At 42.6% G+C, this 17,052-nt stretch overlaps 1 protein-coding gene across 9 annotated transcripts in view; it reads left to right on the top strand.

Annotated features, from left to right (window-relative positions):
• Positions 1-7,721: 7,721 nt before the first annotated feature.
• TTF2 (transcription termination factor 2) overlaps positions 7,722-17,052 on the top strand; it is a 43,033-nt gene continuing 33,702 nt past the window's right edge. For 8 of the 9 annotated variants that reach the window (XR_013447956.1, XR_013447955.1, XR_013447954.1 and 5 more), the window contains exons 1-3: positions 7,722-7,790; positions 7,872-7,974; positions 10,689-10,775. Coding sequence is in view for 1 of the 9 variants with exons in the window: in XM_036071026.2 (XP_035926919.2) it covers positions 7,763-7,790; positions 7,872-7,974; positions 10,689-10,775 (218 nt within the window). In the remaining 8 variants the exon portion in view is untranslated. Of the gene's footprint in view, positions 7,791-7,871; positions 7,975-10,688; positions 10,776-17,052 lie in introns of those variants that run through there. The other variant, XR_013447958.1, reaches the window with a different exon arrangement.

The following is a 17,052-nucleotide window of genomic DNA, read 5'->3' as shown; positions in this document are numbered from 1 at the left end:
TCTGGACAGGTTAGAATGATGGAGCCACACTAACAGGATGAAAGATAGAACCCAGAGTGAAGTTCAGGCAATTAGAGGCTCCAGGTAGAGGAGATGCAAGTTCATGCGTGATAAATGCAAGCAGTGGTTCTGGTTGATTGCACACTTGATACGAATTACTAGCATGACATTTGTTAGGAAGGAGAGAGAAATTTTTTTGCCGCTTTATATTGCATGTGTATCGTGATCATATCCAAAATAAAGGAGATAATTATCCCACAGGAGTCTTCATATTGAATTCTATTTGCGATGCCTCAACTGAAGTAAACATTCATTGAAAAGTGCTGGAGAGGGGGTCCAGAGGGGAGAGAAATGATTGTGGCAGTCGGAGGAGACTCTCTGAGGACGTGCGGAGGATGAGAGAGCCGTAGTCAGATATTTGAAAGTGACATTGAAAAGAATTAAGTGTATGATGCGTAGCTCCAGATTACAAGTGGAAGCTTCAGACGGAAAGACAGTTTCCTCCTCCATACACATTAGAATTAACTGCCATTTTTAGATACTCTAATAAAGAATTTGCTGTGACCCAAAGTTCCTATGCCGAATCCATTAGGGATGATGTAGGAGGGGATTGGGTGGGCATGCTGGGTGCCTCTAGGTCCCTTCCGCTCTATGGTTTCGTTTATGTAACTTACCAGATATGTATTGAATTTCTAGGTACTGTGGTGAGCACAACGGAACCAGTCCCTGCTCTCTTGGCACCTACGTATGTAATCTATGAGGAAGAGACAGACCATCAACAGCAGGAAACAGTAACAAGCTAACTAAATGTTATGCACAATGCAAACAGGGTGCTGAAGCAGAGAAGAGCGAGGGAGGATCTCCTTAGATTAAGTAGTCATGGAAACTCTCGCTGAGGTGATACTTCAGCTGAGACCTGAAGACCTAGGGGGCCAAGACTTTGAAAGAACTAGGAAAACATTCCAGGCAGAAAGTACAACATGAACAACAGCCTTAACCTAAGACAAAGCCGGGCACAGTGAGGCAAGGAGTGCTGGTCAGGATGGCTGGAACACAGGGGGCGCGGAGGAGAATGGCAGAAGGTGAGAGAGAGAGAGAAGCAGACAGGGCCAAGGTCACATTCCCCCCCCCCCCCCCCCCCCCGTGAGCCAGGATGAGGATTTAAACTTTTTTCTAAGTTCAGTGGAGAGCCACTGAAGCGTTTTAAGCAAAGGGTAATGGAATCCGATTCATGTTTTTAAAAGGTTGGTGAGTTCTGTAAGTCCATTCCAGTACAGAAGAATAGCAGCAGAAAACAGAGGCTGTTCTGCTCCAGCCCCTAGGTTAACTCAGCAAGGAAATGGAGGGGGAACTAGCCAGAACTCTGCCAGAGTTTGCTTAGCCCTGAAGATCCCAGCACCTGGGGAGGCTCAAAACTTCATGGCAAAAGTCTTCAGAGTGGATTCTTCGTTCTCCGCCTAAGAACCTGTAATCTACCCTAGTGCCATTCGTTATTCGTGAAGAAACACAACTCAGGGTGACACCAGGGCATAGTCACGGAGGTCCTGAGACTAGGGTGTCTAGAACTTGTGAAGCAGCAAGGGTATTAGGGAACGAGTAAGAAGTGTCCTTGCTTTCTAATGATATTTGGAATCTGGGTTGAGGATAAAGGTTGGAATTAAGCAAAATAACTAGTATAGAATTAAGGGAATCGGGGAAAAGATAATCTTGCTATAAGGTTTGAAGCGAGATACCAAAAAGTGGATGGGAGGAAAAAAGAAAATAAAGGAAAGGAAGGATTATAGGACGGTCAGGACTAACCAGAGGAACTGAGAAGTGAAGGAGTTTTTAAGAGGCGCTGTGGTAGAGGTGTGGAGATGTGGGTACTCCAACTGCTTTTCCACTGACAGGCTAACAGCATTAAAGGCTGTACAGAAAAATGGGAAAAAGAGAAAAGCGCCACCGATAATCCTACCATCTTAAATAAGCATGATTATTGCTTGGGTCATTCCCTCCTTATTTTTTCCTATGTATCTGCTTTTAATGTAAAGACATTTGGATTTTTTTTTCAATCCTAAGAGTAACACATGTGAGTTGCACAAAATAAAAATCGTACCCGTCTCCCAACCCAACCTCTCAGAGCCATAGGAATGGAACTGTGCAATATATAGTCTTAAAAGTTAATAGTTTGTTGTGGGGCACCTGGGTGGCTCAGTCAGTTAAGCATCTGATTCTTGGTTTTGGCTCAGGTCCTGATTTTAGGGTCCTGAGATCCAGCACCCTTACCCCGCCCCCGCCACCTTCATCCCCCTTCAAGCCCTGCGTGGAGCCCTGCGTGGAGCCCTTCGTGCAATCCTGTGCTGGCCGTGGATCCTGCTTAAGATTCTGTTGCTCCCTCTCCCTCCGCCCCTCCCCCCATCCTGTGCACGCTCAGAGGTTCTCTCTCAAAAAAAAAAAAAGTTAATAGCTTGTTGTAGTTAAGCATTTTTCACATGACTGTGATCATAGTATATGTAATTGTGTTACTTAACATTATACAAACTATTAACTCTTTCTTTGATCTCCTTGGATTAATAATGATTGATATCATTTTTACTTAAGTTTTAGTTTAAGTTCCGTACAAACTTTAAAGGAAAAAGCCTTTCAAAACCACTGAAAAAGAGGAAGATGATGGCTCATAAGCACATGAAAAGGAGCTCAACATCAAAAGTCATTAGGAAATGCAAATTAAAACCCAAAGGAGATACCACTTCACAACTAGGAAAATGACTATCATAAAAAAAAGGCAGACAATAACAAGTGTTGGTGAGGATGTGCGAGGCTGGAACATTTATACCCTACTCAGGAGAAAATAAAGTGGTTCAGCCACTTTGGAAAACAGTTTGGCAATTTCTTAAAAAGTGAAACCTAAATTTAGCACACGACCAGAAATTCCACCCATCCGTACGTACCTGAGAGGAATGAAAACAAATGTCCACACAAACACTAGTTAATGTTCATAACAACGTTATTCCTAATAACCACAAAAGGAAAACAACCCAAATGTTTATCAGCTGATGAATGAATACAACAGAATACTCTCCCGCAATAAAAAGAATAAAATATGGATACATGCTGCAACATGGAGGAACCTCAAAAGCATTGTGCTTCATGGAGGAAGACAGACGCTATAGATTACATGCTGTATGCTCCATTTATGTGAAATGTACAGAAAAGGCAGATTTATAAAGACAGACAGCAGATCAGTGGTTGCTTGGTACTGGAGTGTTAGTGAGGATTACTATGCACAGGTTTGAGGGACGTGTTGGGGGTGATAGAAACGTTCTAAAACTGGATTATGGTGATGGCTGCACAACTTTGTAGGTTTACTGAAAAAGTATTGAATTGTACACTTACCAAACACACACACACACACACACACACACACACAAAGTAGATGAAGGAGGGGGCGCTTTGAACCATTCTGGGGACACTTTTAAGACGAGTGAAATTTGGAACGTAATAAGAAATATGCAACAAACGAATTTGTAAAGTCTCTCGGCTTTTCAAATGATAACCAGATTTATCCTTAACATAATATCATCCTGACGGTGCCTCTGTCAAAGGATGGATGGTCGTATCTTTGAAAGGCACAATATGAAAGGAAATTGAGTTACTGTTACATAGCCTTAAACAAAAAGAATGAAACAGCAGAAGAGGAGGGCCTTGTGTTTGGTTTTTATGTTCCGATGCCGCCACCTCGTGATCATTTATAAAATGGCGCCACTCGACTTGCTTTTTTTTTTTTACCTTGGATTTGTTGAGCCTGTCTGTATGCCACACATATCTCAATGCTTGGCTGTGTGTAGGTTAAATATCTGAATGGATCGCTGAATAATTTATGCTTCCAAAAAATACTGTAGTGGCAAGAACTGGATTGGGAATCTCAAAAAATAGCTTCCAGCCCCTGATCTGCTTGGTGTCAGCTTTGTGACTTTGAGCCGGAACAAGATTAATCTATGGGCCCTAACTGGCCCCAGAGTTCAAGCAGAGGCTCTCTGTAAGTTAGCGGTTAGGAGCACGGCATTGGAGTAAGTTCCTAACTACTCTGAACTTTGGTCTTCTACTCTATAAAAGAACACCCACTGCCAAGGTCCGTGTGAGAACCAAGTGTGAAAATGTACGTAAAAACACTTATTTCAGAATACACTTCAGAAAACAGTAGGCTGCGATGGTTCCCACCAGTAATCAGGTGCCTCCTGGGCAAAAATCTGACATTTCGAAGTAGTTACTTCTTCCCACCCCACCCTCAAAACAATTAAGCAAAAACCCTGAAAGATAGAAGTTCAGAAAACAAAATATATTTCTTAGAATTATCAGCCGATTGGAAAAACACATTTGAACAATTTATTTAAATACTGAGTAAAGCCGGGCGCCTGGGTGGCTCAGTCGTTAAACGTCTGCCTTCGGCTCAGGTCATGATCCCAGGGTCCTGGGATCGAGCCCCGCCTCGGGCTCCCTGCTCAGCAGGAAGCCTGCTTCTCCCTCTCCCATTCCCCCTGCTTGTGTTCCTGCTCTCGCTACCTCTCTCTCTGTCAAATAAGTAAATAAAATCTTTAAAAAATAATAAAAATAAAAATAAATAAATAAATAAATAAATACTGAGTAAAGCCAAAGGCTTCACAGAAGCTGGAATTTTACAAATAACTTGGAATCACTGATTTTTTTTTTTTAAGATTTTATTTATTTATTTGAGAGGGAGACAGAGACAGAGCATGAGTAGGGGGAGGGGCAGAGGGAGAGGGAGAAGTAGACTCCCCACCCGGCAGGGAGCCTGGGATCATGAACTGAGCCAAAGGCAGATGCATAACCGACTAAGCCACCCAGGCGCCCCTCAATGATTATTTCTAAACGATACAGAGTGACAAGGACGTCAAGGGGTGCGTGTTGTAGCCGATCCTCTCACCACCAGTATCTTACAGGTGCCTGGCAGGCTCAACATAAGCCAACCAGCCCAATGCTGACCAGAGGAGACAGAATTCTTTCATTTCCCCAAGAATTCAAATGAGTGTTTGCATCACTTGAGATTTTATTCCATAGGTCAGAGAACCAGGCTGCGTAAGGAGCCACACTACCTGAAACTAATGAGTGTCTACCATTTTACTCCTTCACCCACTCTATTTCCTTAGGATGTCAAAATATCGAGATGATCTTAGCTTTTATTTTCCAGGCAGATGTTCTGGCACGACTCATACATTAAGTTTTTTGTTTGTTTTTAACAGCTTTATTGAGGGATAATTTAGATACCATAGAATTCCCTAACATACACGGTTGCCCGAGTCTTGGTAACTGCATACAGTTATGTAGCCATTACCACAATTCAGTTTTAGAACAATTCTATCATATACTTTGCATTTGACCAGCCCCATAGGGAAAGAATTTACTGGATCTTTAACCCGTGGATTTAAACCATCTAGCTCTAGAACCTCGCCTAGGCATTCCTTTTGAATAAATCAAGCTTTAAAGGGAGACAAAGTAAAACTCTCAACTTTACTCCAAATAGAGGTCAATGAAACACATTCTCTCCAGGGGTCTGCAGGCTAATTAGAATATAAATTAAATAAGTTAAGAATAAAAGTTAAGACACATGCACTAATGTATATTTTGAAAAGCGTATATTATATAATTCATTACAGTTTATGCCATTATTATGGCCACCTTTCACCCAAGGACCATCTTATTTGTTTTCTCACTCTTATAGATATGGTTAGGTGGGATAAGCTGCCTGGAGCCTGAACATTTTGATCTGGCATATCCCAAGTTAATGGAAGAAATATTCCCCCTTTCTGTAATTTGGCTGTGCACACTTACGTGGGTGGGGTTGGAACTAAAACACTGCCTTAGATCCTGCAGAGGAAGAGCTTCTTCTTCAATGGGATATTTAAGAGGCCCTTTTGATTTTGTCTTGTTTCAAAAAGCTTATTTATTCAAGAAATAATTAAATTGCCATGCTCCTCATCCTGCAGATCCACTACTCACAGTCTACTTCTCCCAATACAGCATCTAGTAAATATGTACACAAAAATCTCTCAATGAAAGAATTATAATCTGGGTATAATGAAAATGCCTCTATTTATTTATTTGCTTTTTGTTCCTGCCTTATCTCTAAGTTCGTCTATAGGTGTTTCAGAGAGGTAGTTATGTATAAACTACTTCTACTTTGGTTCCAAACACACCTTTATCTAGCCTTACAGAGTTTACTAACTCCACTCATCTTGACATTTAAATACTATTTTACTTTGTTATTTAAGTGTTCGATATGTGCTAACTCAGCCTCCTGCATATACTAAGATCCTTGTGGTTAGAGTAATTGTTTCAAACTTTGTGCATGAATAAACGAATTCTGTATTTCCTGAGCACCTTGTTCACATTGGGCACACAAAAAGCTATTTAATAAGTACTTGTTTAATTAATAATGATACCTCAGGTTTGTCTCCCCTCCTGTGAAGCCCCTGCCTCCTGTCCCCCCCTCCACGTACATTTATCATATAACCCAGATTTCCTAGACATTACAGATTTTCTGTCTTACTGTGTCCCATAAGAACAGTTGCATGTGCCACACCGTATGTCTGGTCATATGGTCCTCAATAACTGTAATATGAATCCATCTCTGTTGCAATACGTCTCTGATTTCTATTCCTTCCTCTTTGCTAATAGCTCTGATTACCATTTCAAATACAGTTCCCTTTCTTTTCTTTAACTTGAGCCTCGATTTTTAACATTACAAAAGAATACTAATAGGACAAGTTTGACAATACAAAATATACAGAGCACCTCTCATCAAAGGTTATCTATTTCTTCCCTGCTGTTTCCACTTTGACTCGTACAACTCAGGGTTCCTGCACTAAGAGGGCCTAGAGAACATTCAGTACACACAGGAAGCAGCTGCGCAGTCCCCCGGGCACCTGTCGGTGGGTCGCCCACTCACTCATTCTGTGACCTTGGTTGAGTCACTCAAATTTCTATGAACCTCGGAGTCTTCCTTATAATGCTGCCCATCTCACCGGGCTGTCGAGACAAGAGAGACGTGGGTGTATGCGCACTCTGTGAAGTCTAAAGCGCAATGCAAACTTAAAGGATCGCTGGAAGGGGGGTGGTTCCCTGCACACCTCTTCGTGCCTGCTCTCCCCCAGACTTTTCGTTTCACCGCGCAACTTGAAGGGACGCGCCCAGGAGCCCGCACACCACCGCGCCCCAGCCCTGCAAGTTCACAGGCAGCAGCTTCTCCCGGCCTCGCCTCCTCAGGGACCGAGACCCAGGCCCCGGCTCGGAGACGACCGCGAGGCTTCGGGCGCCGTCTGCCGCCGGGAGAAAGGAGCCTTCCTTGCAGAGCTCCCCTCTGCAGTTGTAACGCGCGCTCCCTCTAGGTCTGCCTCTGGGTCTCAATTATAAACTGGAGTCACCCCCGGCCTCAGCCTCGCCCCTCCCTCTCCCCCGCACCAGCCACGCGAAACCCCTCCCCCGGAAAGCCCCTCGCGGGGAAAGCCCCTCCCCCGGAAAGCCCCTCGCCGGGAACGCCCAGCCACCTTCCAAAAGGCCCTGCCAGCTTCAGCCACGCCCCATTATTTAAACTCAGGGCGCCCGCGAAGGTGGCTGGTTAGGGCCCCGCGCGGTGAATTATGGGGGGGGGGGGGGTGAGCCTGCAGAAGGTGGATGCTGATTGGCTCCTGAGCGAGGAGGGCGGAGTAAAAGGCGGAAGCAGGCGTTGGGGGGTGGCTCCGTGCAATTGCAGACTGGAGCGCTCATGGAAGCGGTTAGGTGCTCCGAGCACGGTAAGGGGTCCGGGTGTTTTAGGGGCTCCCGGGGTCTGTCAATGTAGCTTGGCGTAATCATTGCCAACCTCCTGTCTTCAGGGATCGTGTGCTTTCTCAAGACCGGCGTCCGCGATGGCCCGAATAAAGGAAAGAGCTTCTACGTGTGCCCGGCTAACACCTGCAGCTTCGTGCTGGCAGCCGAGTAAGTCTCGAGATGGGCATGACTGGCTGCCACCGCCAGCTCCCCTCCGCCCGGCGCCACTGGCACTAGGAGAGGTGGGGACCCCGGTGTGTGCAGCCGGGGCCTTTAAGTAGTTGGTGATCCCAGGCCAGCGTGGCGTGTTCAGGAGGCGCTCGGTTCCTGCTTGCTGTTTGGCCTTGGGCAGCTTACTCACCCTCTCTGGGCCTCCTTTTCGCCCACCTGTAAAGTGGAAGGTCAACTACAATTGGTACCTTCTGGTCCTTTCCAGCTCTGGGTTTCTTCTTGCTTGCCAGCCCTTCTGCTAGGACATTGCCTCTCCCTGCTAAGTGAGGACATGCAGACATAGTAGAAAATAATTGGTCCCTGTTTTGCACTAGTTTCAGGCCGAACTTATTTTTAAATGTTTGAGGTTAAAACTCGCTGGTGGTCAGATTATCAGCTCCTTTTAAAAAGAGGATTCTCTGGTGGCACCTGAGTAGCTCAGCTGGTTAAGCATCTGACTCTTGATTTCCGCTGGGGTCATGATTTAGGGTCCTGAGATAGAGCCCCGCTTGGGGCTGCGCACTGGGTATAGAGCCTGCTTAAGATTCTCTCTCCCTCTCTGCCCCCCGCCCCCTTGTGCCCACTGTCTCTCACTCTCTGTCTCAAAAAAGAAAAGGATACTCTGCATTTAAGGTGTAAGATTGATAATCCAAAAAACAGGTTACTTTAGGATTAATGCTGAAAGAAAATCAGATATCTTTTTTTATTATTATTATGTTATGTTAATCACCATACATTACATCAATTTTTGATGGAAAATCAGATATCTGATCAACATTCTGGTTTTACAAAATTGGAAGCTGGGACCCAGAAATGTTAAGCATCTTCTTCAAGTGAGAAAAGTTAATACAGTTGTCATAAAATGTTAATAAGGTCCACAGCCCATGTGAATTTTTAAACTTTATCACATTAAACATTTTTCCTGCTCTCTACTGAATTTGGTAGAGAAACATAAATTTTCTCCATCTGATGTAAGGCACAAAGTGGATATCAATACTAGAAAATAAAGTATTTTTTAACATGTATATATTAACTTACATTTCCCTTACATGATTTAGATGATTTCTGTCTTTGTTGTGCTTTGAAGCTAAGTGAAGAAATTTGTATCTGTTTTCAGATTTGGCAAATAAATTTTTAGAGAAAATACTTTCTTAGCCCTCTAATAAGTTGTCCTTTTATTGGAAAGAAATTACCAGGATCCAGTTAAGTTAAATACGAAACAATTTTGAAAAAAGCAGTGTCAAATCTTAAGATAGAAGGGACAAGCCAGTAAAGCTATCAACGACATATCATCAAGTCAGGATTTACTATTTATTTCTAATTTCTATACTGAGTTTCTTAGGTTCTGTACCTAGCTCAAGTTTCATGAAACATGGAAGCATGTTCAGATTTGTAGGAACAAAGCATTAATGGTAGCATGGGACTCAGCTTTATGTTATTTATTTATTTTTTTTAAAGATTTTATTTTTATTTATTTGACAGAGAGAGACAGCCAGAGAGGGAACACAAGCAGGGGGAGCAGGAGAGGGAGAAGCAGGCTTCCCGCAGAGCAGGGAGCCTGACGCGGGGCTCGATCCCAGGACCCCGGGACCATGACCCGAGCCGAAGGCAGAGGCTCAACGACCGAGCCACCCAGGCGCCCCTCAGCTTTATGTTAAAAGAAACATACCTTTGGGGTGCCTGGCTGGCTTAGTTGGTGGAGCATGTGATCTTGGGGTTGTGAGTTCGAGCCCCATGTTGGGTATAGAGGTTATTTGAAAATAAAATCATTAAAAAAAGAAAAGCAAATCCTTATATAGAACACCATTTATGCAAATGCACTGCTGTCAGACTAGTACAATATAATAGTTATTTGATAAACTTGACCAATTTGGGATATGTCTGGTAACCAGGATATAAGCAAAACAAAGGAAGAAACAAGTGCCACATGTCATATGAGAGTACTTTAGGTCTTCACTCAAAACTGTAGCCTCAAATGTTATATATACATTCTCTCATAATAAATTGGAAAAGAAGAGTTAAAAAACTTATGCCAGGCATGAAGCAGGTTAGGAGAGCCTGCTCCTAAACTGATTGTTATAGGAAAAGGGATGATGGAAGAACCTGTGGAAAATTCACAGCCAGTCTTAGATACTTCAGCTGTTCCTGGGGGGGTGGCAGCGGGGGGGGGGGGTGTCTCACAATGTAGAGGTCACAGAACAGTATAGTTTGAGCTTTTGAGTCATCAGGAGAAAGGCGTATTTATTGTCATCCTGTCTTTGGGGGAGTGGGGAAAAAAATGAAAGCTGTAGAGCCTTTCCCCAGAGGAATGTGCATAGACGTACAAATGTATGGGATTAACAAACCCAGTAGAGGTCATACATGCATTCTTATGTTTAAAACCCATAGTGCAGGGGTACGTGGGTGGTTCCGTTAGTTAAATGTTGGACTGTTGATTTTTGGCTCAGGTCATGCTCTCAGGGTCATGTGACCGAGTCCCGGGCCTGCTTGAGGTTCTCCCTCTCTCTCCCGCTGCCCTGCCCCCTTGTGTGTGCGTGTGTGCGCTGGCACGCACACATACATTCTCTCAAAAATAAATAAATAAATAAAATCCATAGTTTGGATTTAATTTTAGAATGTTAATTTCTGTTGCCTCCTAAAACAGAATTTCTTTTTTTTTCCCTCCCCTCTAGTATTCCTGTTTCTCATTGTTTATTGCATGAGGACTGTGTGGTAGGGCTTCAGGGTTTGCTTCTACCGCCAGGCAAGGAAGAATATAGGTAAGTGTCCAAAAGGAACATCTATGTGTATTTGCTTCTGTCTTTCCCTGGAAGAGTTACAGCCAGATGTGTTTTCCTAGAATTGACTATTCTGTAAAAATGATTTTTCACAAAGAGGATTTCTGTATGTATTGAATGCCTTCTGAGATGTTACTCCCTCACTGCAGAGCAACTGGTTAATTTGAGAATCTGGTTAATTTCGGGATCAACTGCTCTACCTTCCTCCCTCTCCCGCTCTTCAGTAGCCAGTAATGTCAGCCCACCAACAGTCATTAACTTGCAGTGACTTGTCAACTTTTCCATTCTAGTAATAGAATGAAGTAATGTCTAAAAATGTCTAAAGTATTTAAGCACTCAATAAATGTTAGTTTCCCTTCTTTTTTATGAAAACTCGGAGGTGAGGCAGGGAAATCTATATAGGTGGCAGGTGATATTTGTCATGAGTATTCAAAGGTAAGTAGGAATTCAGTAGGGGCAAGAAAGGGGTCATATTTAACAGATCAATACCCTGCATTAGGGTATGGAGTTAGGAAGTAACCAGGAATTGCAACTATTTGGTTTGGTAATAATTTAGCATGTGTTTGAGTAGAGATTTCAGAAGATAAGGCTGGCCAGGAAGGCAGGGGCCAGGTATGATGGTCATTATATGATATTTTGTGCAGTTCAGAATGTATATATTCTAGATCAATCCCCCCCACCCCCCATATTGGCATTTCAGTACCATCTTCACATGTCACTTAAATACCAATTCTGCTGTTTTTCTTAATTGAGTTGTAGATACAGTAAGATGCATTGATTTTAAGTGTTCAGTAGTTGAGTTTGAGAAATTGATATAACCAAGCCTCAGTCAAAATACAGAAATATTTCTCTTACCCCATTAAGTGCCATTGGACCCCCTTCTACCATAGGCATCCACTGTTTTGATTCATTCTTTTATGTCTGGCTTCTTTTATGTAACAATATCTGTGAAATTGATCCATGTGGTTGTGTGTATCCGTAATTCTTCGTTATTGCTGAGTTGAATTCCACTCTGTGAATATCACAGTCTGTCATGCTTATTTGTCATCTATATATCTTTTCTGGTGAAGTATCTGTTTAAATCTTTTGCCCATTTTTTTCATTGAAAATTTTATTGAGCTAATTGTAGATTCTCATGCATTTATAAGAAATAGTACAAAAAGACCCCCTGTAGACTTTACCTAATGGTAATATTTTGCAAAGTGTATGTAAATAGTATATAATATTACAATTAGGATATTGATTCAGTCCACTGATCTTATTTATGAAGATAGTTTTCCTTGTACTAATGTGTGTGTGTGTGTGTGTGTATAGATTTAGTTCTATACAGTTATCATGTGTAGTTTTTTTGTATGCACTACCACAGTCAAGATATGGGACAGTTCCTTCACCACTGAATTCCTCTACCCTGCCTCCCACTCCCTCCACGTCATCTCTGTCAACCAGGAATCTCATCTCCGTTTCTAAAGTTTGCCATTTCAGAAATGTTATATCAATGGTATCATAAAGTGTAACTTTGGGGGATTTTTGCCTACTTTAAAAATTGTGTTGTCTTTTTATTATTGAATTTGAAGAGTTTTTTATATATTCCCTATACAAGTTCTTTGGCAAATACATATATAATGAATATTTTCTCCAAGTCTTTGGTTTTTGTTTTCTTAACTCCCTTTTGAAAAGTAGAAATTTCTCATTTTTATAAAGTCCAGTTTATCATTTTTTTTGTCCTTTGTGCTTTGTATGTTCTCTCTGAGAAATCTTTGCCTGCCCCAAGATCACAAATTTCTCCAAGGGTTTCTTCTAGAGGTTTTATAGTTAGTTTGTTTTCTTAATGGCTTTTCTGTTTAGTCTGTGATCTACTTCAAATTAATTTTTGGTATCTTATGAGATAGGAGTAGGTCATTTATTTTTCCATATATTACTGAATGAATATTATTCAGTTGTCTTAGCACCGTTTTGGAAGACTTTCCTTTAGCCATGGAAATGCTTGGCACTTCGTAAAAAATCAGTGATTACCATGTTATGGATCTGTTTTTTTGAACTTGCTAATTGTTCTGTTGGTCCTTTTGCCTATCCTGACACAATCAGGTAAGATAGTATGAGTCTTCCAACATTCTTCTTTTTCAAGATTGGCTATTCTGGGTCATTTGCGTATAAAATGTAGCATCGAATTCTAAATTTCCTTAGAAAAACTTGTTGGTATTACACTGAATCTGTATAGATCCTTTTGGGAAGAACTGACATTAATGTTGATTTTCCAGTCTATGAGCATAGTGTATTTATGGCTTTTTTTTCCCAGCATTGTTGAATAGTTTTCACTGTAGAGTGAGTACTCTACTCTTTTTGTTAAATTTAGTCCTCAGAGAGTGTTATGATTTTTGATGCTATTGTAAATGGTATTTTTAAATTGTTCACTTTTTTAAAAAGATTTATTTGTTTATCTGAGAGAGAGAGAGTAGGGGGAGGGGCAGAGAGAGAGACTCTTCAAGCAGACTCCCCGCTGAGCACGGAGCCCCACACGGGGCTCAATCTCATGACCCTGAGATCCTGACCTGAGCCAAAACCAAGAGTCGGATGATCAGCCAACTGAGCCACGCAGGCACTCTGAAATTTTCACTTTTTGACTGGTTTTTTTTGTTAGTACAGTGAGGCTTGTAAGCCTCTAGAGCATGAAGTCAGGATGTCCTGACACCTAAAACCGTTTACGCGCTGCTGGGGGTGGGGGGACCCTCTACCATATGGGAAGACTGTTCGAGGTTGTAGGAAGCCACTGAAGAATGTTTGGTCCAGTTTGCATTAGTAAAAGAGGAGCTCTGAAGACAGTTGGTTAGAAAGGAAGATGGTGGAGGCCAGGAGACTGCTGATAGAGAAGTGCCAGTAAATGTCTAGGAAATGGCATGGTCAGTATTGCTTACTGCCGTAGTCTCTTCTGTGACAGGAAGATGAGGCAACTAACATTTAGCGAGGTTAGGAAAGGAAGCAGGTCCCAGGGTTGTGGAGTGGCATTGCTGGGATTCAGACCACAGTCTAGCTGATTCTAGATGAATCCACTTTAGTCTCTAAGTGAAAGGTGTGCTTGGATTGAGGCATTGGCAGTGGAGTGGGGTGGACTTAGGTTGTGGAAAACTTGCTGAAAGAAAATCAGTAAGACACCTTTCTGGTGGGGCATTTAAGCATGTACCTTTCTCCCTCATTTTCCCCTCAGGAATAGTGACCCTGGCAGTCCCGGCTTCCCTGGGTTGTGAGGATTCGGTGAGGTCATGGGTCTGATGCACGCGGTCTGGCGTTTGGCTCGCTGTGAGTGCTCAGTAAATGGTTGTTAAGTTGGGATTTATGGGTGATGAGTTTACCATTAAGCAAGACAAGGAAAGAAAGGTAACACAGATGGAGGTTTGAGATGTGTGGCCAACACAGACAGCTTTGAACTAATCATGTCTTAGGTATATATGAAACCAGCTAGAGAAGTGAGTGCAGCTCCAAAGAAAGGTCTAGGCTCAAGATGGAATTTTGAGAATTTACCACAAACATTCTTCATACTAGGGAGATGAGGCTGAGAGTTGATCATTATTTTAAAATAGAAAAGTAAGAGCGCCTGGGTGGCTGAGTCGTTGGGCGTCTGCCTTCGGCTCAGGTCATGATCCCAGGGTCCTGGGATCGAGTCCCACATCGGGCTCCCTGCTCAGCGGGAAGCCTGCTTCTCCCTCTCCCACTCCCGCTGCTTGTGTTTCCTCTCTCACTGTGTCTCTCTCTGTCAAATAAATAAATAAAACCTTTAAAAATAAATAAATAAATAATAAAACAGAAAAGTAAAGGGGTGCCTGGGTGGCTCAGTCTGTTAAGCATCCGACTTTTGATTTTGGCTCAGGTCACGATGTCAGAGTTGTGAGATTGAGCCCTGCGTCGGGCTTCTCGCTAGGTGTGGGGCCTGCTTAAGAGTCTCTGTCTCCCTCCCCCCCCCCCAAAAAAAGAAATGAAATAGAAAAGTAAAGTATGCAAATGTTTTTCTTTTAGCCCAAGTCTAGAACATCATTACTAGGAGGTACTTACTGGAGGTTTTAAAAGGTTGTTTTAGGACAAATAAAATACAGTCATACAACACACAATAAATAAAAAACAAAAAACAAACAAGTACCCTGATTGGTAGTGCAGACTGGAAATTGTAACAGGATTAGGTACGACAGTAGACGACTTCCTTAGCAGACAGTTAGGACATTTAGCCAGAACCCCTGTACTCTGGAGAATGACCTCAGGGAGTAGAACCTTTTCTTCTGAAAACTGAACTTTAAGTACTTCACATCTTTGACTTAATTCCAGTATGTTTGAAGCTTAACCCAACTAGGAGACAGGTGCAGCAGAGTAATGGGAAGGAGGTGTAAGCCCCGGTGAGGCTAAGATGCCCATTTTTCATTCCTTGGCATGCAGTTCTCTAACAAACACCAGATGGTGCCACTCACCAGCATTTGACTGACCCTTCAGCCTTGGCCCTCTGTTTAGGGACAATAAAGAAACAGTCACTCAGTAGAACCAGAGGGAAGAACTCGTGCCCTGACTTGAATGATGTGGCACACACACCTTGATTTACAAATCAAGTGTGGTCGTTGTCACTGAGCTTCCTGAGTTCTTGTTTGCTCCCCTCCCGTTTCCCCCTCCTCTCCTTTGTCTTTCAACTTCTCAAGGTTAGAGAATCAAAACAGATGGAAGTATTCTTTTATCTATAACTAGGTAAAACAAGTTTTAGTTCTTTAAAAAACTGGTTGTTGTGGGATGTTCAAAATATTTTATTTTTAGGGGCGCCTGGGTGGCTCAGTCGGTTAAGCAGCTGCCTTCAGCTCGGGTCATGATCCCAGGGTCCTGGGATCCAGCTGGTTGGGCTCCTGCCCAGTGGGGAATCTGCTTCTCCCTCTCCCTCTGCCCCCCCCCCACTCGTGCGCTCTCTTTCTTGCTCTACTCTCTCTCTCAAATAAATCAATAAAATCTTTAAAAATATATTTTTAATAACATTTGAATCTTTGCATGTCTAGCAGATTCCTTTGTGTGGTTGGTTATTGGGTAAAATTGGGGTGCAGATGATATAGCCCAGTGATGATTTTCTGGACAGATGATAGAAATTTGGGTATAAGCCAGGCCCGTGCAGAAGCACCTCAAGTCCTACCACCCCATGAAGAGCCCCCCTCAATAAAGTTAGTACATCTTGTAGAGTATTTATATTGTAGAGTGTCATGCACTGTGCTGTGTAATGGAAGGAATCCTTGTATGTGAAGCCTATTAGCTCTGTGTGTCATAATTACTTTTCCCACTCTGCCTTTTGTCTTATAATTTTGCTAATGGTATTTTTGCCATATGGAAGTTTAAACCTTTTTTTTTTCACGGCCATAGGGTAGCGGAGAGCCATGTTGCTGCCCCTCAGTGGCTTCCGCAGCTGAACGTTTAAAACTTTTGTGTGGCCAGAATTACTAAATCCTTTACCTCTCAGCTGCAGGGCTTCAGGTCCCACTTAGAAAAGCCTTCTTCACGTTAGGATTAAAAAAAAAATTCATCTCTCTTTTTTTACCCAGAACATTTACAGTTGCATTTTTTACGTTTGCATTTTCGTTCCATCTTGAATTTTAATGTAAGAGAATGAGGTAGAAATCCAGCTTTATGTTTTTCTAGTGCTGGCGCATATAAACAAGGGAACCTGTATTCCTAAGGGGCTCTGACACCACTGGGGTAAGAGTCAGACACAGGAAGGCTGGTGCCCAGCGCGATCTGCATGTAGTAGCATTAAATTGGATGTGTTCAAATGCAGGCGCTTCTGGGATCTAGTAAGACCTGCAGTAAGGGGTTAATGCTGGTGCAAGTTACTGAGATAGTGTAGGAGTTGAGAGTGGCCTTGAATGACCTTTAAAATTTGGATACAGTAAAAGATAAGTACTTGGGGGCTATAAACGGAAGTGTGGATATAGGAATAAGCAAGAGGGTCAGAGGGAGTGAACTAATGATTATTATTGCTTAGCAAGTCCTTAATATGGGTCAGGCATTGGTCTGAATCTTATCTTTACATGTATTAATGTGTGTGGTCTTCACAGTGATCTTATGAAGTAGGTACTTCTTTTGTTTTGTGTGTTTTTTTTGTTTTTTTTTTTTTTTGGCCATCTTAGAGAAAAGGAAACTGGCACAGAGACTAGTCAAGTGAGGTATCTGAGGATTCAGAGCTAATTATGTAGTGAGGCTGGGATTCGAACCAATGGACGACGACTCTGGAGCCCGAGAGACTCGTGGC

This window comes from Halichoerus grypus, chromosome 5 (genome assembly GCF_964656455.1).
Source record: "Halichoerus grypus chromosome 5, mHalGry1.hap1.1, whole genome shotgun sequence".
In the NCBI taxonomy this organism is placed as follows: domain Eukaryota; kingdom Metazoa; phylum Chordata; class Mammalia; order Carnivora; family Phocidae; genus Halichoerus; species Halichoerus grypus.
Note: the sequence above shows the minus strand (reverse complement) of the source record. Positions and strands in the feature narration are given on the sequence as shown.